Source organism: Danio aesculapii, chromosome 19, assembly GCF_903798145.1.
Source record: "Danio aesculapii chromosome 19, fDanAes4.1, whole genome shotgun sequence".
Lineage (NCBI taxonomy): Eukaryota > Metazoa > Chordata > Actinopteri > Cypriniformes > Danionidae > Danio > Danio aesculapii.
The window spans coordinates 37,731,878-37,759,445 of record NC_079453.1 but is presented as its reverse complement, the minus strand read 5'-3'; the positions used below and the strand labels follow the sequence as shown (position 1 = coordinate 37,759,445).

The 27,568-nt window shown below is 36.7% G+C and overlaps 1 protein-coding gene across 1 annotated transcript in view; it reads left to right on the top strand.

Annotated features, from left to right (window-relative positions):
* Positions 1-27,568, top strand: part of csmd2 (CUB and Sushi multiple domains 2) — a 543,350-nt gene that overhangs the window by 357,661 nt on the left and 158,121 nt on the right. The window contains exons 28-34 of the mRNA XM_056479194.1: positions 865-1,056; positions 2,594-2,732; positions 4,129-4,316; positions 12,960-13,154; positions 13,512-13,628; positions 18,361-18,474; positions 25,824-25,919. Coding sequence (XP_056335169.1) covers positions 865-1,056; positions 2,594-2,732; positions 4,129-4,316; positions 12,960-13,154; positions 13,512-13,628; positions 18,361-18,474; positions 25,824-25,919 — 1,041 coding nt within the window. The remainder of the gene's footprint in view (positions 1-864; positions 1,057-2,593; positions 2,733-4,128; positions 4,317-12,959; positions 13,155-13,511; positions 13,629-18,360; positions 18,475-25,823; positions 25,920-27,568) is intronic.

Sequence of the window (27,568 nt, the reverse complement as noted above, 5' to 3'; positions counted from 1 at the left end):
ATTAGGACAAGCTAAAATGATGTGTATGTAGTACCAGAGAGAAAAAAAATTGAAGGGAATGTATGGATATTTTGTATTAAAGTGTTGTGAAAATCTTTTTCTTTCTTTCTTTCTTTCTTTCTTTCTTTCTTTCTTTCTTTCTTTTTCTTTCTTTCTTTCTTTCTTTCTTTCTTTCTTTCTTTCTTTCTTTCTTTCTTTCTTTCTTTCTTTCTTTCTTTTTCCTTTTCTTTCTTTTTCTTTCTTTCTTTCTTTTTCTTTTTTTATAGTTGTCTTAAAATTGCATGGATACCTTTGCCTTAAACCACTTGTGTTTTTAAACAGGGTAAAACTAATCAGACCTAGTTGAATTAACATAGAACCTAGAATTGCTTGTTAATTGTACTAATTAATGCTATTTTATTTAGGATGGTTTAGTTTCATTCATTCATTTGTTTTTTTTTTTCTTTCTTTTTTTCGGCTTAGTCCCTTTATTAATCTGAGGTTGCCACAGCGAAACGAACCGCCATCTTATCCAGCATACATTTTACACAGCAGATGCCCTTCCAGCTGCAACCTATCACTGGGAAACACCCATACACTCTCATTCATACACATACACTACGGACAATTTAGCGTACCCAATTCACCTATAGCGCATGTGTTTGGACTGTGGGGGAAACCAGAGCACCCGGAGGAAACCCACGAAATCACTGGGAAAACATGCATTTTATGCATGGGTGTACATGAATTTTACATATTTTAATATATTGTCACTCAATTCAGTTTTTGGTTGCTTTTGAATATTGCCCTTCACAATGGAGTCACATAAAGTCAATGGAACGTGTTGATTATAATATTGATGACTCAATATTTCTATTTCCCCAGTTTCAACAGCCACTTCCTGTAATGATCCTGGCATTCCAACAAACGGCACTCGAATAGGAGACAGCAGAGAGCCAGGGGATAATGTGCTTTTCCAGTGTGATCCTGGATACCTCCTACAGGGGGCAACCAAGATCACCTGCACAGAGATCAACAACCGCTTCTTCTGGCAGCCCGATCCACCCACCTGTTCTGGTATGACTTTGCCAAAATAAGAAATGGAAACTCACTTATCCTCAACCAGCACTTACGCTGTGATCCCTCGCTCTTAATACATTCATTATCCACCTTATTTTTAGCATTAAGAGCAGCCATTATTATTTGGATTGTGCATGGTTTCCAGTATCAGGCTACTGGTTGATTTAGTTGAACATGAAAATTTAGTTATGCCAATTCATGTTGCAGATTGATATTTATTTTGTATTGTGAAATAAGTATTCTCTTATTATAGCGCCTCCCGATGGTCAATGCAGTTATACTCATGGCAGGTATTATTTGGTACTTTGGTCATTTATTTCTCTAATTTGGCAACTGACAAACGTCATCAGGGGATCGGTTTGAATTTTTGCTTGGCAAAAAAATTTGTGTTCCATTTGGGACGACACTACATACATATACTATGCTGTTGAGTGTGTAAGTGCATAAGTACAAAGTGCATGAGTGTATAGTGTGCCATTTGGGACGCAGCTTTAGTATCATCAAGTCATACTATTAGCATGTTAGCATTTGAATGTTGCTGTTTTTGGTTACTTGTATTTACTTTTATACATCTATTGTCTGTGTTTAATGAATTATTTGGATAAAAGTGTCTGCCAAATAACTGAATGTAAATGTATATTGACAACTATGATTTGGCTAATGAAGCTAATGCTAGTATACAGTCTAGGTTGTGACATAATATTCCAGAAATATAAGGTGGATGTTCCATTCCAATAGTTTTACATTTAAAAAAGACACATAAATTAAGGCATATCAAACAAACAAACTTTGTCTAATACTGTAGATTAGGCTAACTGATATTTAGTATTATCAAGTTACATTATTAGCAATTTATTAGCATGTTAGCATTTGCATATTTTTATTATTTTCTTTTATACCTTTAATGTCTTCGTTTAATAAATTATTTAGATAAAATAATCTGCCAAATGATTGAATGCATATTGGCCGCTATGATTTGGCTAATGGCTAATCACTCTAATGCTAGTATACAGTCTTGGTTGTGACATAAACAAGCTAGAGAAAACAACAACAGACTTTAAAATCTCATGCAGGAAAGCATTTATGTGCAAACTAGCTTCAATACAGTCAAGGTTGCAATTCAATTCAAGTCAGTGTTCAAGGCCTATTTCACCGATTTTTTTTTTTTTTTTTTTTTATTGCATCCAAATGAAATACGAAGGATACACAATACATTTTAAAGTCATGCACAGAAAGTCTAAGAACGTAAAAGCATTCACCAGATTACTGACCATATGAGAAGGTTCAGTTTATTACGAGATGATGAATCAGGAGTGCTTGCAATATAGCAAAACATCATTATTGTTATAAATATTTCCTCTGCCCTTGGCGAATATACCATTAATTCTCTTTGTCCTGCCATATTCATCATATTACTTCCCAGAAGTGGGTTTTGTGGACACAAGGGGCAGCAGTATTTGGTTTGTTTTTGAAAGCATAAGTATTATGAGCTGTATTTCATCTTTCTTTTTTTTTACTTTCCTTTATATTGCAGCTCCATGCGGAGGGAATCTGACAGGTCCCAGTGGACTGATCCTGTCTCCTGAATACCCAGAGCCATATCCGCATGGCAGAGAATGTGACTGGACAGTAACAGTGACGCTGGACCACATCATATCACTCAATTTCAATCAGTAAGAATGCTTTTTTTAAGACATAATTAGGTAAATTAGGTAACTAACTCACAACGGTGCTGTCAGCTGTTATTTTGAACAAATGTAGAACAACTCCAATATAACTTCACTATAGAAACAAAAGTTGGACTTTGTTACTACTGACCCTATAACACGGGTGGGTCAAAAGTATTACAACAATATTTGCTAGATTTACTGGCTTAATCTTGTCTATTTTAAATAAATCTGACTATGACCTTGTTAATGATAACTGCAAACACAATTTGTCCTTTATTTTTGCAAAAACATATTAAACAGCATTTTCATTTTAAATTTCAGCTCCACAATGTTTCAAAAGCAATCCAACAATGCAAAATGTTAACATTTTCTACAATTTTTGAATGTCTATTTATTATTATTGGCAATATGCAATGATTTTAGAAAACATATAAATCAAAACACTGAAAACGCTAATGTGGAAATGAAAAATAAAGTATGGCTATTAGCAGTGGGACATAAATAAGTTACTTTCATCCCCACAGGAACTCTTGCCATTTAAACCTGATGTACTTTAAACTGAAAAGACATTGGAAACTTAAGGATGTGTTTTTGCGCTAAATAACCTGTAGACTGATCACTGTTGTGTCACATGAAATGAGAAACACAACTTATAATAAGGAAAATGGGCATGGGAACCTCTAAACCCAAACTTCATTGGTGGGTGAGCTAAAATGCACAAATGAGATCGTACATATTCATACGAATCAGCCACTAATTTAAAAAGGTATTAATTGTTGTTAGATTTTCAAAGCAATTTAATCTCAAAATGTCCTTTTTAGTTCAATCAAAAAATTCAAAACAATTAAATAAATTGAGTTTATATTAAAGGTAATTGGTTGCAGACAATTTATACGAGCTGCATTTAAACAAACAAATTAAATTTAGTAACTTATTTTTTTTTTTTGTTTAAATTCAGCCGATGTAAATTGTTTGCAACCTTAATACCTTAATAATAAATACCTTAACACCTTACCTTAATAATAATAAAAAAATGTTAATCCAATTAATCATTTTGTCCAGTGTATGCTGAAATATGGTGATACAACTACTGCAAAAAAATAGGATTTATTATTATTTAATAAAAAACACAAAATTTTAAATCAAAAACATCATTAATCTAAATTATAGCTTTTTGACCGACATGATAGATGATTAATTTTTACTTTAATTTAATTAACATTTGAACTAATTTTGTTGTTATTTTTCTATTTCTAATTATTTGAACTTGAGTAATTGTAGTTCTTCTTTTTTTATCATGTATTTTTTTTATTTTAGCTTTATTTTAATCTTTAGAAATAAGTTGACAGTATTAACACTTGTTAACAATCCTACTATCCTGGAATCTTTCTCCCATTAGCTTTAGCCTGGAGCCGAGCTATGACTTCCTGCACATCTATGATGGGCCTGATTCTCTCAGTCCGCTGCTGGGCAGCTTCTACGGAACAGACGTCCCTGATCGCATTGAGAGCAGCTCAAACACACTCTTTCTGGCCTTCCGCAGCGATGCTTCACTCAGCAGCAATGGATTTGTCCTGCAGTACACTGGTACATTCAATTCAATTTATCTTTATTTGTATAGTCTTTTTTTTATAATACGTATCATTTCAATGCAGCTTTTATATAAAGAAAGCATGATTGTACTTTACTATTAAAGTTAAGTAGATATCAGAGATTACTGTGTCTGTAGTAAATCATACATGTTTGGGATGATATATTCATGCCGGTAAGGACTGTATTAAGTGATTATTACATCCTGTGATCATAATTACAATGCAATAACAATTTTCATTTACAGTTGATATCATATAAGGTCATATGCTAAGCTGCTGTTCATAACATTACAAGCAAAGACAAACATTGATTTCCTTTAATATGGCCAAATGCTGTGAGGCATTCTGTAATAGCTTGGCTGGTGTGAATTTGGTCATTCCGTCTGAACCTTGATGGATTATTTAAGCAATAACCGATGACTTAAACATTGTCCAGATGTTGTATTTCAAGACATTTGCGATCGTATGTTTTTTGAAACAACTATACTACTACTTTTTCCTCAAAGCCTTTTGTTTAGATTTTTGACTGTTGTAGCTGTGAAATAACCAACATTATTTAGTGTCTGCGTATGGAACTGTACTGTGGTCAAGATTTGACTAGATTTACTTGTGTTTAACTTACAATAACTGCAACACCTTAGGACATTCATCAGCCAATCAGAATCAATCATTAGACATCCCCGTAGTATAAAGTGTGATATAAGACTGCATAAGAACACAAGCGCTAAACTTTTTAAAATGTTTTTGTGTGTAAGTAGCAGTATTGTTTAATCAAAATTAACCTTAATAAGGTAAATGCCGAGCTAGTGCTGTTCCCATTCTGACAAACTTCCAGTGACCTGTATACAGTTTTTTTCCATTTTATACGATTCCTTTTACAGCATCGATGTTGTAATGTAATTAAAATACAATCAGTTAAACAGACTTTGGCATTCATTCAGTTGCTCAAGGGTAAAACGAGACAAAAAGCTGTTTACTCGCACGCGCCTGTCAGAATCGGCAGGCAAGCGCAGAAGATCCATTGAATATACTGGGGTAAAATAAATGCTCATATTATAAAGACATGGTGGGGAAAAATGTAATTTAATGCAGTGCTTCTTGTACAATCTGAAACCCACTTTATATCAGAAATCACTCAGCCAGTGGAGATCGCTGATTTTTAAAGAAAACAGACCTTAAACGTGACAATTTTGCAATTGCAAACAGTTCACCGGAAGCGCTTAACCCAGGTTACTGGCAAATTAAAAGTCCTATTAGCATGCTTCGGCATATACCCTATAGGTAGCAAGTAAACAGAAACATCAAAAATAGACTCAAAATCGCAAAAATCGCGAACTTCCATACTATTTAGTATGGTAAAAACAGTATTTCTGTATTCATAGTATTTGAAAAACAGTATACGAGAAGTACCCGGATGACCTACTACTTCCACTACCTCCATCAGAAGTGCGCATCCGATCTGTGAGAGAATTCATGAATGGGAGTGAATCAGCGCAACTACATTCATACTACTAACATTTATACTATATAAACATACTTTTCGGTCCCACTTTATATTGTCGTTATTACCTGTGACATTACATGGTAACTAGATGTGTAATAGTATGTAACTACAGTGCATGTACACACTAGTACATAGTATTTACTTGTGTAATACTGGTGTAACTACACACATGTAACAACCCACTGAATAGTATGTGTAAATTCAAATGTGTAACAGGACATTGGTAGCAGCACTAAGAAAGTACACATCTGTAACAAGAATTACGTAAGTGCATTGTGTAACAATATGTACTTGCAGGTGTTTCCCACTTCCCCACCTGTTTGCATACCATGTACTTCTGAACATTGTATTACATCTTGTGATACCAGTGTAATTATAGGGTAAATCCTCAGGAACTTTAATCAGGAAGATTTATTTTTGGCATTTTTGCCTTTGTTAGAGAGGACAGTATTTAGACAGGAAGCGAAATTGGAGAGAGAGAGAGGGGAGTAGGGTAGGGAAATGTCCTCAAGCCGGGATTCAAACTCGGGACGCCCTGACATGCTACTGCACCATATGTTATTGCGCCAACGGGACCTACTTTTCTAATGGTCTTGCAGTAAATTTAAATGTAGTACCTACTCGAGTAGCAGACACAGACACATGTTCCATAACCTGTCAGTGGCTTAATCCGAAACCGCATACTTCCATACTATACAGTACGCTATAATCAGTATGCGAGCCGAGTAGTATGTCCGAATTTATAGAATTCAAAAATCAGTATGCGAGAAGTACCCGAATGACTTACTACTTCCGGCAAGATTCTGACGTGCGCATTCCATGCACGATACGCTATCCCATGATGCGCTACGAGCAAATTCATGAATGGGAGTGAAGTGAGACAACTGACGCAGGTAGGTCATGTGACCATGACAAAATGGCAGATGTAGTACGTCCGAATTCCATTCATACTGCTCACATTCATCTGGTACAGAACATACTTGTCTAACGGCCGAGTAGTACGTTCAAATTCAAATGCAGTACCTACTGAGTAATAGGCGGTATCGGACGCAGCCAGTATTTCTAAGATGCTTGAATGCTATTTTTGTAACAAACACGTAACACGTTGCCTCCTTGTGGTGGGAGGAATGAGTCACATCCATTTCCATTCTTTAAGCACTTGCATAGAAATTCGGTCAAATAGTCCTGTCAGAACGACCTCAATTCTCCATGTGCGTTTGTTCTTTTGCATTTGTACTGCAACGCCACTTAGACTTGCCTTAATCACCCCTCCTGCTCATACCACTTTCGTGTGCCGTATAATTATCGACCTGAGGCACTTCTCGCAGTCGTGTAGAGAGGAATTATGAAAATGAAAAGCTAGAACGCGCTCACTAAGGCTGGCATTTGATCAATGTTTTGCTGTCACACTAAAGGCTCAGCGCAAATGAGAACAAATGCTGTTTGCTGTCCTCGTGTGTGCCCTGCTGACCTCACTTTGTCTGATGACTCTTTGGCTTAGTTGTTTGTTCATGAAATATGAATGACTTGTCCAATCAGACCCACCAGGATCCAAAATTAAACTCGCTAAGAGTCAAAACCGAGTAAAAACATGCATGCTTTAGTTAAATGAAAAGAGGATGGAATACATTCTTTAACACTTCATTTAGGAATATTTGCCTTTGTGGCTACTAGGGTTATTTAAATAAAATGACTCATTTTGACAGCTTTTTAAATGTCTTGATGTCAATATTTATTATTGGTCATGCATTTATGCAAAATCAACTGATCCTAATGTTTCTTTCTGCTACTCATAGACTTCATATATGATTTTTAATATTTGTTCTTTACTTTTACAAAGACAATAGAGAATAGACAAAGAAAATCTGGGTACTCTTTTTAAAAAAATGTTTAGATGTTAAGTAGTCAGTAAGGATGCATTACGTTGGTCAAAAGCAACAGTAAATACATGGATTTTATTTAAAGGTGCAGTTGGTGATCTGCCAAAATGCTATCCGTTAGCATAATAGCTTTGAAGACACAGTCCCTCCCCTGCCTTCCAAAGTCACGCCTCCTGATATCACGCACCTTAAAGATGACAATAAACAACCCACTAGATCATGTCATTCGCCGGTTAGAAAACTTAAATAGTACTTTATAATACTACAATTCTGAATGAAAAACTATTATATCTAGCACATTTTCAGTTGTGTAGCAAGCAAAACCTGTCATAATGTACAGTATTCCATTCATGCAAGGATCGCTTGTCTCACTCTCTCACACGCTTAGTTCTAAAGCGACTACTGTTTGCTTGCCTGTATGACGTTTGGGCTGCTTATCAGAATTATGGGAATTATCGGCCCAACAATATTAAATCGGATGAACATTTTTTAGTCTTTTGCCTTACCCACAATATAAAAACACATATAAATACATTTAGATCACTTACTTTAATAATTACTATTGGAATGTGAAGAGACTTTCACCCAGCACAATAAGACATGTTTCTGAAGACAATCACCTCCTGCACCTAACTATGAACTGAAATTATTATTCTTCAAATAATACAGCGTTTATAAATTTTGTATTCTTTCTTTCTTTCGTTCTTTCTTTCTTTCTTTCTTTCTTTCTTTCTTTCTTTCTTTCTTTCTTTCTTTCTTTCTTTCTTTCTTTCTTTCTTTCTTTCTTTCTTTCTTTCTTTCTTTCTTTCTTTTTCATTTCTTCACATATTATTTATTTATTTAAGCACATTATAACATACTTCTTTCCTAAAGATCAACTTATGCTGGCTTTAGGCAGACTTTAGGCTGGGCCGTGCACAGGGGGTGGCCCGGTGGCTAGAGCCACTGGCCCTTTGCCCTCATTGGCTGAGGTGCCCCTCCACCTACCCCTGGGTCCGTCACAAAAAGCGTGATTTAGGCGACCGTCACCCCCCTAATGAGCGTGATTTCAGCGACCGGCAAACATCCTCCCTTACTTTGCGATCACCGCCCACCCAATATCGCCCCTCGTCTCCCACCCGCTCTTCATTTGCGATCGCGGCAAGCACCTGCCCCTTTAAGGGTCTGTGCACGGCCCTTACTCTAGGGATATATTTATTTATAACATATTTATTTATTTGATGTTTGATTGTTGTTCCAATAAAATGTTTTCCCTTAAAGAGATCCTTAAAGTCCTTTAATTATGAGGTTGTTTTTAATATCCATAATAATTAGAAATATTTATTGAGCACCTGGGTAGGCTAAATTGTCCGTAGTGTATGAGTGTGTGTGGATGTTTCCCAGAGATGGGTTGCAGCTGGAAGGGCATCAGCTGCGTAAAGCAAATGCTGGATAATTTGGCGGTTCATTCTGCTGTTGGGACCCCAGATTAATAACGGGACTAAGCCGACAAGAAAATGAATGAATGTATTGAGCACCAAATTAGCATATTATAATTCTATCTATATTATAAGGTGGCACTAAAGTACGTTTCATTGAATAATCTTTGTTTGTTTGTTTGTAAATATGGATTCATGCCTCCCAGAAAGCCAGATGTTTCACAACTACACTACATCTGCCACACTGATACCGTATTCACTTCATCATAGTTATTAATGCATTCAAGGGTCTCAGTCAGTGAACTTACCATGAACCAGGCTATAACACTACCTTCAGATGGCCGTATAGCTGGCATGCGGCGGTCAGCGAGGGAGAGGACCGTGCTCTTTACATCACCCTCTGTTGGGCTTGGTGAATGAGGAACAGTATTCACTCAATCTGGCACAGCAGATGGACACAGTGTGTGGCACTTCAAAAGCTCCAGTCCCAGACCCAAGTCTCCTCACAATGAATTAGTATAAACTAATAACATGGAAGTCAGTCATAAATAAACAGAAAGTGTGTTCATTTTAGCTTAAACCCTGACAGAAGTGCTAGCATAGCCGATCTGGCACAAGGGTCACGTTAGTTCATCTGCGTATCTTGGAACGAACTTCAGGTACTGTCATCCTCTTTACAGACCAATCAGCTTTCTCGCAGACTCCCAACCGCGTCTGATTGGCCTCCGAGGTGCAATATGTGGGCCAACGCAATGCACGCTTGACCGGCGGTTAAGTAAACAACGCACACACATACACACTCTATTGCTCGTCGCAAGTATTCCCTGCCAGCTCAAACATTTGTCATGTCCAACCAAATGCACAAGCACACACACATAAAGAGCTTCATCAATGGACACCTGAGCTAAACCTTAAGGCTGGCTGTGGTCCATTCTTAATTACTGCCCATCCCGCACTTGTCTTATTAGGATCCATAACGAGCTGAGTTATGGGCCGTTTGGAGCGTCGGCCACAGAGAACAGATTGCAGTGTATTTCGGCATGCTATTGGGCCATGAAGGGCACAGGCACCAGCGTAAACAATGCAGCATAACTATGTTTGGAAGTGATATCTCAACAAGAAGCCCATTTTTTGCTGTGCGCTGCAGATGTGTTGTAAGAATGATTGATTTCTAATTTTGGCCAAAGGATGCGGTGTGCGGTGTACACATGTCCTGCTGGGTGACGGACTGTTTTGTGTAGTCAGCAGACGTTATGTAGCCCAGTGTCACTTTTAATCTGTCCTGGGTCGGCTGTTCATGCTCCACGGGGCATGTAGGTTGCTTTAGCATAGTTGTGAAATGGTGAAAGCATCTGCGAGAGCTCATTTGAAGCATCTATGAATTGCACTTATTTACGAGCTTTTTCAAATCTATTTTTATTTAGCATGAGACTCAATTAGGGTCAAATTGTGTTGCTTAGAGACTTATATAGTGGGTGGCATGGTGACTCAGCGGTTAGCACTGTTGCTTCACAGCAAGAAGGTTGCTGGTTCATGTCCTGGCTGGGTCAGTTGGCATTTCTGTGTGGAGTTTGCATGTTCTCCTCGTGTTGGTTTCCTCTGGGTGCTCTGGTCTGCCCCCACAATCTAAAGACATACGCTGTAGGTGAACTGAATAAACTAAACTTGCCGTAGTGTATGAGTATGGATGTTTCCCAGTACTGGGTTGCAGCTGGAAGGGTATCCGCTATATAAAAACATATGCTGGATACGTTGGCTGTTCATTCCGCTGTGGCGACCCCTGATAAATAAAGGGTCTAAGCCAAAGAGAAAATGAATGAACATAGATGATAATAGACCAAGAACATGTTCAATTGATAGGTAAAAATACAAGATTGAACCAAACAGGAAGCAGGTGTGCATAATCAATAGCTACATTTCCATCCACCTATTTTTATGTGCATTTTGGACATGCACGATGGACATGATGGAAACGCCATCATGCCAGATGCACATACATTTTGATAATGTGCATAAAAAACATAATTGAGTAAGATACATTTTTTGATTCGATAAGAAAAGATGCGCATAAACTACGATGGAAACACTTTTACCGAACAAATTCCTGTATGTGCATTAAAAAAGTCATGCGATTTTGTTACAGGAAATCATGTGATGGTAAAAATGTGTGTGAATCCAGCAGGCTGACCACATTGTAAAGCATTTGAAATGTTGTTTTGCTCATTCTAAAATGCCAGTATTTGTGTTATTATATTATTAATTTCCACCAGAATGGTCAAGAGTGTCTGTGCTTCACGTCTGACACCTTCAAATTCCACCACGTGATTCATTGCATGTCGGCATTGTCTTCTGAGCTGCAAGTCATTTATTAAATAAAGAAAAAAATCACACAGCTTTTCCTACTGCAGAAAATTTTTCTTTTGGTGTAAAAGTTTCTTTTGGTGTTTCTTTTGGTGTTAAAGTTTTGACTTTTCATATTTGCCGCCAGTTAATCAGGAAGTGGCGATTTAGTTCTCTTTGACTATTTGGATGGAAATGCTGCTTTATTTGCACGTCTTTTATGCAATATTCCAGTTATATTTAGATGGAAACATAGCTAGTGAAACATTGTTTAGCTATGACAGTGTGTGTGTGTGTGTGTGTGCGTGTGTGTGTGTGTACGTGTGTGTGCGTGTGTGTGTGTGTGTGTGTGTGTGTGTGTGTGTGTGTGTGTGTGTGTGTGTGTGTGTGTGTGTGTGTGTCTGTGTGCGTGCGTGCGTGCGTGCGTGTTTTTTGTATATAGGATTTACAGGGACCAAATGTCAGGTTACTCACCCACATTACAGGGTCACCCTGTTATATAAGGACATATCTGTGTCCCTGTAATTCTGTGACCCGCTATGTTATTTTTGACTCCTATTAAAGACCCTTATTATTATAATTTTTTTATTTATTTATTTTTTTTTTTTGCGTTTGAAAAATTGTCATTATATAGAATGATGTGCATGTGTATCAATTTTAACTGTCCTCTTTAACCATGATATGATGTTTTCAAACAATACAATTTCCCGGGAAATTATACAACTGTCCCATTAACCGTGATGTGATGTTCACAATTTCCTGGGACATTTTACAACTGTCCCCTTTAACCATGATTGGAGTTTTCATACAAAACAATTAATTACTTATTCTGGTTATGAGTGGTCACATTATTTTTGCACGTGTAAACAATATTTTTATCAGTGGCAGGAGAAAACTAACAGTTTAAATACAATAAATGAGTGATGAATGAATGTATATTAAAGTATGCAACTAAACGCAGTCATTGTTTTTATGTCCTGGTAAATTATGTTTGACCTTTTAAACCGCTTTGCTTGATGTGTATAAATGATTTACACAAGTGGTCCTTGTAAACTTGTGTGTCCTAACAAACCAAACTATTCCAAACAGTCTATTTTCCAAAACTGCTCAGTCAGAAGTGATTTTTTAAGTGAGATGTATCTTAATGAGCCCATAACACGCTGTTTGAAATGATCATTTTATTTGTAGGTTGTAAGGTAAACCACAGTGGTTACTTCCTGCCCCTGTAAACACTATATACCTTCATGTGTGTGGATGTGTGAGATCCTTGAATAGCCATGTATTAAGTAAAGGAAATTGTCTTTTAACACTTTGTTTGTTTGTTTAGTAATATGCAATCCTATTAACTTAATTTGGACAATATTAAAGGTAATTCAGTTTTCAGGAATAACTAAATAAAGAGCTCCTTGTGGACATTACATATAACTATACATGCTAATTTCTTGTGCTCTGTTTTTAATGCTCTCATTGTGCGATGTGTTTCTTTTCCTCAACAGAAAACCCCAGAGAGTCTTGCTTTGAGCCCGGCCTGGTTCGTAATGGCACTCGTGTTGGTACTGAGCTGAAGCTGGGGGCAACGGTCACTTATTACTGTGACAGCGGCTACACGCTGGAGGGAGACGCCACTCTCACTTGTATCATGGGGTCTGACGGCAAACCCGGCTGGAACAAACCAAAACCTGTTTGCATAGGTAAGAACATGTACTGTAATGGAATCTCCATAAACACTTATTTCATGCACTCAAGCTTTCGTTCTGTAGCCTTAAGTGAACTTAAGCTTTCGAAGATTTGCCGTTTGTCACATCGGCTGCTGCTCCCCTGGAAATAAGCAAAGGCTCATCTTCGCGATGTAACCTTGAGGAATACTTTGAACACACTGCAATTTCATTTCGGCAAACACTGGGGACATCTAGCAGGGCAGCTCAGGAATCAGACAAGAAAAGTAATTTAAGATCAGCGGAATGAGGGAACGGCGGAGAGGAGATGGCGAGGACAGAAAATTAGTCTCTAATGCCTTCTTTCTGTGGCTGTCTCTCTTACTCTCTCAGCGCCGTGCGGTGGTCAGTATTCTGGGCTGGAGGGGGTTGTGCTTTCCCCTGGTTTTCCTGGAAACTACAGCAGTGGGAGGACTTGCCTGTACTCAGTTGTTGTGCCGAGAGACTATGGTAAGCAAAGCATAGTATTGCACTCACAGAATTATACTCATGGACCTTTTTAGGCGTTCAGCCAAGGAGGTCTGAAATTTAATGAGAAATTGTCAGCATTCCCACTTATATCAATGGTTTTTGTGGGAAAATTGAAAACGCTGCTTGCCAAGCAATTGCAAGAAATACACACAGTCCCAAAACTCTTCCCTAGCAACCATTTTGAGCTGTAACTTCAAAGAAAGGGAGACGTAGAATTCCTTTCATGTTTCAAAACCCCTCAAACACATCATGCATTGGTAAAAAAAATCAAAAATCAAATGCACCATGTCTGAATCAGGCATGCAAAGACATGAAGAGAGATCAATCCCATGTTTGCAATGCTCCTTTTTTGTCTTTATCAGCTACAAATGACTTTTTGATCCCCCTTTGGTCTATTGGATGGTTTTTATTTTCATTACTTCATACCTTATAATCCCAATAGTTAAAGAGCAAACGGATTCAAAATTCTAATCAAAATAGATTGTGTATATTCTTTTTCAATAAGAGCATGTTGGCTTTGTTAGTTGGGATGGGGTGTTACAGAGAATGCTTTCATACGTTTTAAATTCACATCGTCCATATGAAAGACAATGCATGTCTCATAGAAGTTCACTCTTATTGACCTTTTTCTTAGAACGCAAAATTGCCAATTATTCTTTGCATGTATGCGCAAGGAGGATGCTAAGAACGTCTGGTCGGCAGCTGATGCGTATAAACAGTCACATTTGAACAACTTTGAAATGATAGTTTGAATGTATTTTAGTTACTTTTAAAGTCTTTGAACTAAGACTTCTGTCTGTCCACCTCCTGGACTGTTCATTTAAAAAATGTGATCTAATGGGTCATTTAAATGAAGTATCGTCATCGCTAAAGTCGACATTTTCTCTTTCTTTTAAACATATAACCAACCCAAACAAATGTAATTCACCAAAATGTTTGACACACACATAACCCACTAACACATTGATTTAATAAGTGTCACAAAGTGAAAATAAATTACCATTTTTAAAAGACAGAAAAACACATACCGTGGTAAATACTACACAATACAAACTAACTTAATGAAACATAAACGGCTCCTGATTAGAATCAATATGCAAATCAGTCAGCAATGTATCAGTCACATACTTTTATTGGTAGTTTTTGAAAATTGCATGGCTTACTTACCTGGTAGTTTCATGCCAGTAATATATTTTGCTCTTTATAATGCAGTGAGGTATTGTTTGTGTGTGTGTGTTTACATTACAGTGTAACAGCTGACTGGTCAGGTAAACTTACGCTGTATTTCAGCATCTGATCTGAGGACAGGCACTGAATTAAGAGAACATTTTTCTCTTGCACTTTAACCGCATCTGACTGAAGCATAACAGCTTTAACACACGTCTTTCTTTCAAATTGAAAGTTTTGCATCACAAAAACACTCCGTTAGCCACTGAAAACCGTATTGACACCCAGTTGAGAAACGCTGCTCTGGCTGATCACAATTCTTAACGGAAGTGCTAAGCAGCCTACCAGAAGGCGCTGGTCACTATGGTGCCCTCATGCAGCAACAAAGATAGGTCTATAACCAGACAAAAAAAGAATTGCACAATACTTTAGAAGTCCTGTCTTCTAATAAATGAGACAATTGCTGGTTGGTGCAGATGCCATTGGATGCTGTCGTTCCAATAAAAATAGCACTGAGACTGCACATGTGCACTGACAGTGAGGACTTGAAATCAAAAGCTTTTTTATAGCCTTTTCAGCATAAAAAACCCCAAATTTGTGGGACAGCTCTTGTCAAATTAAATTTAAAATGCTATTTAAATGCAAGTTTGACAAGCAGTTTTTCAGATTTTAGTTAGGATTTGGACTTGCATGCTTGAAATAGCTGCCCGGAGGCAATGCAAATATAGCCGCTGAGTGAACTCACTTTCTTTATGTGATACCCTTTGCCAGCAAAAATCTTAAGCTGTGACGTCGAAGACAGTACACAGGGAGGAAAATTATTTCACAACCCTTTAAACACATCGCATTTGTAAAAACATGTAATATAGATGTTTTAAAAGCTGAATAATCAGCCAGTGGCATAAGTAAAATAGTCTAGTTTTTGGTTTGAAATAAGGTTATTATATTTAGCCAATTAGAAGATTATTTTGCTTGTTTTAGTAATGTTGACTTCTTATTTCATGCTTCTTCATTTAGGAACTTTTACATATTTGGGCAAGAAATAAGACAATAACTCAAAGCATTTTTTGCAGGGTTCATTTGTCTGAATGCACAGCCACTTTTCAATAGTTGTCAATGGATAAATAGGTCTTTTTAACCAGTGAGCTTAACCAATCCAACACACCATGTCTGAATCGGACATGGAATATGTTTAATCACATCTGTACCATGTCAAATGTCTGTACTAATCAGCCACAACTTTTTGGTCAGCGTCTGATAAATTGCTTGGTTTCTATTTGCATTGCATCATACTGGATGGCCGCACCAGATTCCAGAGCAAACTAGTCCAAAATTACAAATCTAACTGGGCTTTGATTTGTATGTGAGGGTTGATTTGTATGTGAGGCTAGGATGAAGTCAACATGTTTACATTACATCTTAAAATGAATAGAATCAACATAGAAGACCAAAGAAGATTGGAACCTTTTATCAAAGTTGTCCTAAAACTATTGAACAACACTCATTCTTATCTTAAGACACTTATCTTAGCACTTCAAATGTTGACTACTGTATCAAGACAGTTCAACCATTTGGCTAGAGAGAATGTACTGCCTTATTCAGGCTGTCTGCAGGTCTTACAGTGTCTTAAATTTAAAAAACTGAATCATGGGCTTAAAAATGTCTTAAATTTGCTGAAATAGTGTGTTGTAAAATCATTCAATCATTTAATGATCTTAAATAATTTTAAACAGGTCTTCATTTTCCTATGTCCATGTAATGGAAGTGTACTCAGTCAGGCCGATACCCATCCAGTCACCAACAATGCATCTCAATAAAACTTTTAACAAGAGTTTTATTCATTAACTCTGTTTACCAATGTATTTTAATTATTTTCCTTACAATAACATATCTTTAAAAGTTCTCCCTGTATTTACAGCTACCTGGTGGGGACACTGGCCTGGACAGACTGTTGTGCCTATATTTAGCGTATTGTCATTTTTAAAACATGTAAATTTTTTTTTTTCATAGAAATGTTATGGTGAAGAAAAAAACTCAAGTTTGCTTGTTTTGGCACATTGTTTAAAATATGTGACTAAGAAATAATTCAACATTTATTTATTTATTTATTTATTTATTTATTTATTTATTTATTTATTTATTTATTTATTTATTTATTTATTTATTTATTTATCTTTTTCACTTGCTCAGTCAGGCCATTAGAAAAAAATCCATGGTATTTAACCCTGTGGAAGTCTGCAATGTCATTTCTAATGGCAATTCTAATGTCTTAAAATGTCTTAAATTTGACTTGGTGAAACCTACAGAAACCCTGTTATTATAAGTCAGCCAGTCAGCCAATGGTGCAGGTGACGTTAGAAGTTCCCGTAAACAATTCTTAGCATGAACTTGGCACTGCACAATGTAAGCTTTTTTTAAAAATGCTTCACAAACATAACAAACAGCATCTATGGCACAATTTCTGTTATTTAAATGTAACATTTTTGTATGGAGTTAGATCAGTCTCAAAAATAATACATTTACAATACAAAATTCAGCACAATTCACATTTACAAAATCCAATTTGTCAGTTTGTAAAAATCATAAATATGAATTGATTTGCATATTTTTCAATCTTATTTTGAATTTATGAATTTTATTTGTGTATTTTTGAAGCATGTTTTGTATTTATTATTAATTGGATTAGCATATTTTTGAATTGTGTTTTGAGTTTATGAATTGGATTTGTGTATTTTTAATCATGTTTGGAATTCACAAATTGGATTTGCATACTTTTGAATCATGTTTTGAAGTAACGAATTGGATTTGTGTATTTATAAATCGTGTTTTGAACTTAATTGTGATAATTATTAATTGCATTGTAGATGTATGAATTTTATTATGTAAATGTGTTATTTTTGAGACTGATCTGGCTCCATATTTTTTGGAAATTCAGTATTTACCCATTCAAGTAGTTAGTATTTGGACTTGCGTTGCTGAAACAGCAGCCCTGAGGCAATGCAAATAGGGCCGTGGAGTGAACTGATTTCCTCTGAACAGGATTTGAACCCATATTGGCCTTCTTTCAAGGTTATAGAGCCTCTAGCTATGGGCGACTTCTCGATTTCTCCTCAAAAATAACCCAAACAGCTTCCGCTTGACCTTTTGACCCTTTTGTTTGATTCATAATGCACGAAGGTCATTCTGCCAATTTGGGGTTTCCTACAGCGTCTGAATAAGCAGATGCGAGCCTGTCTGTATTTCTCTGGGTCAAGCCAAACGTTGTGGAAGCAGAGCTAATTAAGGCACAAATTTCCGTAGGCATGGCTTAATGGCTTCGAACAGCTGCGGGATAGGGAACGTTGCAACACAGGGTTTCTTTTTTTATAGCTCTCATTTGGAAAATTTACTCTACTAAGCGTCAGGGTGCGTATAGAGAGGACAACAGGTGGTCCACAGGTGAGATTAGGTTCTGTCTTTCAGCACTGAATTAGCTTTTGCAGTGTCAGGATTTCAGAAGAGTTGTTATAAAATAATTCTAATCTCCCGCTTTATCTCTCTGCAGTGGTGTTCAGCCAATTTGCATTCTTCCACACCGCTCTAAATGATGTTGTGGAGGTGTATGATGGACCGACACAGCATGCCCGTGTCCTGAGTTCTCTCTCTGGAGCCCACACAGGTCAGTAAAGCTGCTTGAGCTGTATTAACTCGACTCTATCTTGTCTGTACTGGCATTAGGACATGAATTTTAAACAGACTGCATTCAGGTTTTAAGGTAAATGGAAAAATGTCAATTAGGCAACTCAATTAATAAGATAAGAGGTAACACTTTAACACTTTAAACTCCACCAACTATTCTTAAATAACTGGTTTGTAAATAATGCAATACTTAATTTAGTAATAAAAAATGAATTATTAACAAAGTTTGTAATCACAGTCATTAGGCACAGTATGCATGTTCTTGTAAATCAAGAATACAGCATTTGTAGATGTAATGAAAACTGCTTACTAGCATCTATTAATGTAGAGTTAATGCTATGCAAATAATGATTTAACTATAGGCTAATGCTTAATAAAGGATTCAAAGAGTGTAGTTATTATAAAGTTGTATGGTGCATAGATGCTTAAAGAGAAAGTTCATGCAAAAATGAACAATTACTCACTTTTGCTCACCCTCAAAAGTTGGTGATTCATTCCACTGTGTCGACCCCTGATTAATAAAGGGAATAAAACAAAAAGAGAATGAATGAATGAATGAATGCTCACCCTCAAATGGTTCCAAACTTTTTGGAGTTTCTTTATTCTGTTGAACACAAAAGAAGATATATCGAAGAAAGCTGAAAACCTGTAACCATTGACTTCCATTGTTGGAATATCTAATACTAACAATAGTCAATGGTTGCAGGTTTCCAGCTTTCTTAATATCGTTCAACAAAAGAAAGAATGTCCAACAGGTTTGGAACAAGCAAACACTGTCAATGATGACAGAATATTCAGTTTTGTGTGAAGTATGTCTTTAAGTTTAAAGCTGAGGTGTGTCAATTTTGTCACACCTGAAGGAGTTATAATCTGTGTAATCTCCCAGCAGACACACGACATCATAAGACATTAATGTTAGATTAGATTTAGGTCACTAGCATCTAGGGACAATAATATTTGACGTCCAATAACGATGTGAAAGGATATTGATATTTTGGTTAATTTTAGGTTGTGTTGGAAAGTGGCCAAAATCCAATGTCGAGCCAACATCTTAAACCAACGTCATATTGACGTCAAATACTGACATTTATTTGTTAGGTATGACAACCAAAATCCAACGGCTATAGACGTCATATTGGTAACATCCACACAATGTCAAGCTGTAACATCATTAGACATTGATATTTTGTTGTTTTTAGGTTGCGTTGGAAAGTTACCACAATACAGTAGGTCTGACGTTGGGTTCTGTCGTCAACCCGACATTCATTTTAAATCAAAATGCAATGTCCCATGACATTTGAGTACAGCGTCAATCTGACGTCAAGTAGACATCCTGTACCTGATGGGTTGATCAACACTATTGGTTGAATGTTTCGGTGTTGGTCTGGTTGAAATGGTCAAACAAACGGAAGTGAGAAAAAGGACCTGGTATGTACTCTTGCTTGATTAATTGGCAGACTAGTTTGAAAAGATTCAATTTAATCACTAGTCATTCAGATAAATACTTTTGCACACATCTAATGTCGGAATATTAAAGGAACAGTCCACTTTTTTTTTGGACATACCGTAGTCACGTTCCCTTAGATGTTAAACAGTTGAGTTTTACCGTTTTTGAATTGATTTAGCTAATATCTGGGTCTTGTAAGAGCACTTTTAGCTTAGCTTAGCATAAATAATTTAATCAGATTAGGCCATTAGTATCTCACTCGAAAATGTTCTATTTAAAGCTTGATCATACTTACATAATGTACGAAGTGTGAATGAATATGAAAAGTGACTATTTTCTAGGTCAGTATGGCTCTACTACATTATATTTTCATTCTGTAGTAATAAATCAAGGATATTTGCTGCTGTACCATGGCTGAAGCAGGGACAATATTATGAACTTTCCAGCCATATCGACCTAAAAAATAGCAACTTTTAATTTTCCATCAGTCTTAGTACACGATGTAACTACAGAAGAGTCAAGCTTCAAATTGGAAAATATCCAAAACTTTTTTTTCTTGTGAGATTCTAATGATCTAATCAGATTCAATGATTTATGCTAAGCTAAGCTAAAAGTGTTCATATCTGACCTGGAGATCAGCTGAATTGATTTAAAAGTGAAACAACTCAACTGTGTAACTCCAGGGGCCTATTTCCAAAAACAAAGTGAAGTATCTCTTTAAGCACTGCAAAAAAGTGACACACTTCTGCTTTAAATGATGAAGTTTGCCTCAGTACTTGTGTACAATCTCCCGAGTTCATAATTATCAGAACATACAAAGATGTACGCAAGCGGTAATGATGTGCTCGGGAGAATAAAACGCAGATATTCACATAACAAGCTTGATGACTCATACAGTCTAACAAACAGATTTCAGTGGGATTCAGTAAATAGGGCTCTCTTCCTTAAAACAGAAAAGAAAACAGAATCAAATAAGCTAAAACAGACTAGCTAAATAGATCTCCAATGAGACGCCGAGGCTGAAAGCTTTTATTTGGGCTTAATGGAGTTTCGTTTAATGTGGTCAGTTTTCCCACTGGCTCTTTTTGCTTTTGACTGTCCCATGACAACGCAGATGAGCTGTGTACATTTCTATTTTTTCTTCACCCTTCACACCATTCAAACACCCGCGATTAGCATACGCGCTCAAGGAAGGTGAACCGCTCAGAGCGTATGTGCTATCTGAGATGCGCTTTTTAACTTCAGATGCTGGTGTGAAATCGGTGGAGTGTGCTTGCGGGCTGCTGGAAATAATGCGCACTTTGGAGCGTGAATAGCGAGCAGGGAATAGTCAAGATTGATACTAGGCCGCAGCAAACTGCAAGATATTCTATTATCTTTTGGGTGCTGCAGAAAGACGGGAAACAAGTGTTGCTGCTTGTCACCATTGTTGTAAGCTCAGTTGTCAGGTTTGATGGATGTTTCTCGACTTTTCTGTAGAAAATCATGCATCGGGAATGAATAATCTGCACTAGCGAAAAGCAAATTTTGAGTGAACTTGGAGTCCTCTGTGAATTAACTGTTGGAAACTTCTTTTAAACAATAGACTAGGATTCTGTTCTCCCTTAGAAACAAGAAGTCCAAGAATCTGCAATGTTTTCCTAATGTTTCTGTTTTCTTTCACCTCAGAGTAAAAAAAAAGGTTTGATTTCTAATTAACTTTTTACATGCAGTATTTATTTTATAATTTTGAGTATTATTGAATGCAATTACGAAGTTGGCAGTGTATTATACTGCATTTATTAAAAATTATAATAATAATAATTGAAAAAAAAAAAAAAATATATATATATATATATATGTGTGTGTATTTAAATGTATATATGTGTATTTAAATGTATTATCTTTTAGAGATCAACTTGCTAATATGCAAATCTGAAATCATTTCTGCATTATCAATGTTGTCTTTACTAGGGATTGTTTGATTAATAGGAACTTCAAAAGAACTATTTAATTAGAATTCCTTTTTTATGTAACATTACATAACGTTAATATGACCTGTGATCAGTGTTATGTATCCATTATTAAAGGGCACCTATGATGAAAATCATCTTTTGGAAGCTGTTTGGACAGAACTGTGTGGTGGATAGTTCCAGATCATGTTCAGACACTGAATGAAATGAAGTTTATCAACAAAACAGTTTCTTTGGCCTAAATGGTTTCACAATAACAAAGGCACCATCGTTGAGATCCGGTTAAATGTCTCCAACACTTGGCCTGCTAGTTTTTGAATGAAATTAGATAATTAAAATCAAAGAATATAACTTTTCAGTTATTATTGTTAATTCGGAACAAGATTTTATACATTTATATTCCCACATGGCCTAACTGCATTTTTGAGAGATTGTTTTGTTCTTCAGCAAATCCCTTCCTCCTCCATATCACTGTTAAAACTTGGTAGGTAGAAAAATTGTCATGTCCACCTTTGTTGAGTCATCAGATTTTACACAGTATTCCTCCATGAAGAGTAAACTTTTGCAATGTTGACATGATGGTGTCAGTTCACCTCAATCCACTCCACAACATCCTTGAACATTGCACAACATACACAGCAGGTAACGCTGTGGTCGTCACGCAGGTTTCCCACAATTGTGGTTGTGGTGCAACACCGTTGCCACACAGCACTGCAGAATAATGTGTCCATTGGAACAAACAGCAGGTGCGAATAAATCAGTGGTCAGGGTTTCCCTACACCTCAGCTTTCCGCTGGATTATTACTGTAGCTGTCACTCTGTCTGCCACCCACTGAGACTTGTTCTAATAACATCCCAGCAAGCCAAAGGCATGAGCAGGAGCGTTGGTCGATCCCAACATGGGCGAGAGTGTTATGCGGTTTCATCTTCTCTGGCCATTGCACAAATTTGTCAACACCGAAACCTGCTCTCTACAAAACCCCCCGTGGAGCTCGACTGTGCCCCAGGGAACTCTGGGTAGATTCAAAGCCTCAGCTCCCACACACCGCGCCACAGACGGCACATATGCTAATGATGAGCAATGCAGAGACGGTTGCAGTTTTGAAATCGGGATTATTAATAGATCTGAGCTCGGGAGCATGTAAAATGTAAATAATTCACAGCTGATGCTAATAATGGACTGACAAGTACACATTTTGGTCACATATTTTTATTTAATTTTATAATAATAATAAGCCACAAGTTAATAGTGGGAATGTGTGGTACTTATACTAAAGTGTTACCCTTTTTATGTCAATGTTTAACATGAAAAAAATATATATCTGTCAACAATAGATAATGTCCAGGCAAAATTTCTTGATTGGTTGGTTGATTAGATGGTTGATTGATTTGATGGTTGATTGATTGGTTAATTTGCTTGGTTGATTGGTTGGTTGATTGATTGATTGATTGATTGATTGGTTGGTTGGTTAATTGGATGTTTCATTGATTTGATGGTTGATTGATTTGATGGTTGATTGATTAGTTAATTTGCTTATTTGGTGATTGGATGAATGGTTGGTTGTTGTTTTTTTGATTGATTGATTGATTGATTGATTGATTGATTGATTGATTGATTGATTGATTGATTGATTGATTGATTGATTGATTGATTGATTGATTGATTGATTGATTGGCTTGTTGGTTGGTTGGTTGGTTGATTGATTGATATATTTATTGACTGACAATACATTTCAAAAGAAAACAATACAAAACTGCTGAACAGTGTGTTTATGGTACTGTATATTTACTGGTATATATTAATATTATTATTTTGTATTATGTGGAACTTTTCTTCTTTATTGTGAGCAAGCCACTTTGGTTGATATAACTTGCTAGTACCAGATTGAACCTTGGTCTGCTTTCAGATGTTATTTCTTCAAATAGAGAGTACGATCCTGAAAACATTCTTCAGAGATGTTGGCCCCAATTTATATGATGTTATCACACAGTTCAGTTGCCGTATATTTGTCAGCTGCACATCCTTGATGAGAATCTCCAGTTCCACCACATACCATGTGCTCAGTTTGATTGAGATCTAGAGATTTTTGGATGGCATTTGTGGACAGTGAACTCACTGACATGCTCAGGAAACCAGTTTGAGATGATTTCAGCTTTGTGATGTGGTGTTTTATCCTGCTGGAAGTATCACAAAATAGGTTCACTGTGCTCATAAATTAAGTTCTTTTTTTAAAAAAAAACACATTTCAAAACAGCCACAAGACTGATCAATTTGCTGTATCTAAAATTCAACAACATATAGAACAATAATAATAAAACATCAACATTAAAACCAAGAGAAAAAATCAGATAAACATTTAAAAACAGAATAATAGTCAAGACTGTAAAATATTACATGTCCAGATTAAGCAGGTACGTTTTTAAAAGTGATTTTAAAATGTATAAAGTGGAAAGTGCCACTTTAATCTCATTCGAAGCTTTCATAATCGTGGTCCAACTACAGAAAAGGCTCGGAGGAACTAAAAGAAGATTCTGATCTTAATCTTCTAGTGGGAGTATAAAAATATATAAAAACAGCTCTGAAAGATAACTATAGGGGCTAGATTATGTAAGGATTTATACACCAGTAAGAGAACTTTAGAATCAACTCTGAATTGAATGACCAGAAAATGGAGGCCTCTCTGAATAGGGTATAATGTTGTCACTTTTGCAAATATTTTGATTAAATTATCTGCAGCAAAAAGACAGACCTACAAACAATACTCAGGTAGGCTGTGTTTAAATGATGCTCAAAAACTGGCTACTTGGTCTTAAAGTGTGCCAAATTACACCATTTCACCCCATCATCAGTCTAAACCATGCATGTCCAAGCTCGGTCCTGGAGTGCTGGTGTCCTGCAAAGTTTAGTTCCAACCCAATCAGACACACCTGGGCTAGCTAATCAAGCACTTACTAGGCTTTCTAGAAACATCCGTGCAGGTGTGTTGAGGCAAGTTGGAGCTAAAATCTGCAGGACACCGGCCCTCCAGGACCGAGTTTGGACACCCCTGGTCTAAACCATTGAGAGAAAGCAAACATAATCAGTGCTTTAGTTGTGCATGAAAATCTCAGTGGGTCAGCAATTTCAGACACACTAAGGAAAGCCCGGCTTGCACTGACAACCCCATTCAAATCCACTTAAATCGACGTATGTGCGTGAAAAGTACATACAGAGAATATATGACTCTACCTCTGTGTGTGTTTTCACAGTAGATACAAACTGAGTGGAGCTGAAAAGCATGTTCAATTTTCTCAGAAACTTGACCTTGGCAGCAATTTATTAAGTTGGTTCATTCATGTAACATGACAGTTTGAAAATCAAATGGCTGAAAATTGGTGCTAAAAGGTTCGAAAATAGCATGCATTAAACCTTACCCCACACCTAACCGTGTTAAAGTAAAACCTGAAGCAGTCATGTCATTCCAAGATGAGCTACAGTGCAAGATTAATATGCTAGAAAACCCATTACGCATGGAGGTATTGTGCTTCAAACCTTTAAAATGTGTTAGTTTATAAATCACTCATTATGGTAAAAGTATTATAACTGAAAGCTACAACAAACTTTATGAATGCGTTCATATTTGAGTGTTACAAAAATGTTTGTACTTTAGATGTTGGATCCTTTAAAACTTGTGTTTCCCTTTTCAGGATTTGATTGGGTCATTTATTTTTTTTTTTTTAGAATTTTAAGCCTTGTGAAAAAGAAAATATTACAAATATTATGTGGAGTGACCAAATCTATAATCATACGGAGTCATACGGAACCATTTTTCATTGATGATCTCCCTCTGCTCTCAAACAAATATGGCATCTGTGAACAAGTCAATCTCATCAAATGTCATTGCCTTAGAATGTCACCAAAATGTCATGACACCTTGTTTGTACTTTCAGGTGAATCTTTGCCGTTAGCCACCTCCAACCAGATCCTCATCCGCTTCACCTCTAAGGGTCAGTCCAGCTCAAGAGGTTTCCACCTGGTCTACCAAGGTAAGCAGCACATTTCAAGCTTTATCTTCCTGTATCTGGATGTTGTTTTAATAATAACTTACATAGAATACTTTGGAAGAGCTCCATTTGTCATGTTTTGGTATAAGCTGTAGCAGTGAAAATAAAAATATGATTAATACATAAATGTTTTGACATATAACCCCCTTATGAAAAATACAAGTCTTTTAAAGTTGAAAGAAATAAACTGAAGTTTTTAAATATACTCAAAATCTGAATATTAGCATACAACATTAAGTTATATTTCCAGATATTTTAGATATCAATTGATGAAGTAAAGGCTATTATTATTGTGCATTTAATTATGTTTTATTATACTGTTATAGTATATCTTATTTCCTATTAGGTACACTTTTCCAATTGCTTGTTAACACAAAAATTCTAATCAGCCAATCGCATGGCAGCATGTAGAAATGGTCAAAACGATCTACTGCAGTTCAAACCGAGCATCAGAATGGGGAAGAAAGGTGATTTAAATGACTTTGAACGTGGCATGGTTGTTGGTGCCAGTCTGAGGATTTCACAAACTGCTGATCTACTGGGATTTTCACGCACAACCATCTCTAGGGTTTACAGAGATTGGTCCGAAAAATAGAAAATATCTGGTGAGAGGCAGTTCTGTCGACGCAAATGCCTTGTTGATGCCAGAGTTCAGAGGAGAATGGCCAGACTGGTTTGAGCTGATAGAAAGGCAACAGTAACTTAAATAACCAGTCGTTTCAACCGAGTTATGCAGAAGAGCATCTCTGAAAGGACAACATGTCCAACCTTGAGGCAGATGAGCTACAGCAGCAGAAAAACACACTGAATGCCACTCGAGTCAGCTAACAACAGAAAACTGACGCTACAATTTGCACATGCGAATCATCTCAGACTGGTTTCTTGAACACGACAATGAGTTCACTGTACTCAAATGGCCTCCATAGTCACCAGAGCTCAATCTAATAGAGGACCTTTGGGATGTGGTGGAACAGGAGATTCACATCAGCCGATAAATCTGCAGCAACTGCGTGATGCTTTCATGTCAATATGTGCCAAAATCTCTGAGGAATATTTCCAGTACCTTGTTGAATCTACATCACAAAGCAGTTCTGAAGGAAAAAAGAGGTCCAGCCCGGTACTAGTAAGGTGTACCTAATAAAGTGGCCAGTCAGTGTATGTTAAGCATCTTTTCATGCACATTCATGTTTTTAAGGGAGCCAAATATTGCATTCTGAATTATGCCCAAGCCTGCAATAAAACACTTTGTGATATCTGTCAGCTTTGATTGAGAGAGACACGGTTATCTGAATTATTAACAGAATACAGCTATGGTCTCTCTCTCTTTCTCTCTCTCTCTCTCTCTCTCTGACACACTCACACACATTATAAACGATGCTGTAAATGTGCTGTACCTCCTCTGCAGCCGTGGGGCCTCCTGTTAAAATGTGCTTTAACAGCCCGCATCTTTCTCTATAATAGATAGCATAGTTTTTAGGAGCTAAAGCAGCATTATTGTATTATCTGTGCTCTCTCGTGATTTACAGTCATATGTCTGTTTGCTTCCCACAGTGCCCTTAATGGAAAAGTACAGCATCTTATAAAAGTATTAGAAGTAGTGGTGTTCTGGGGCATCCGAACCAGCTGTATTC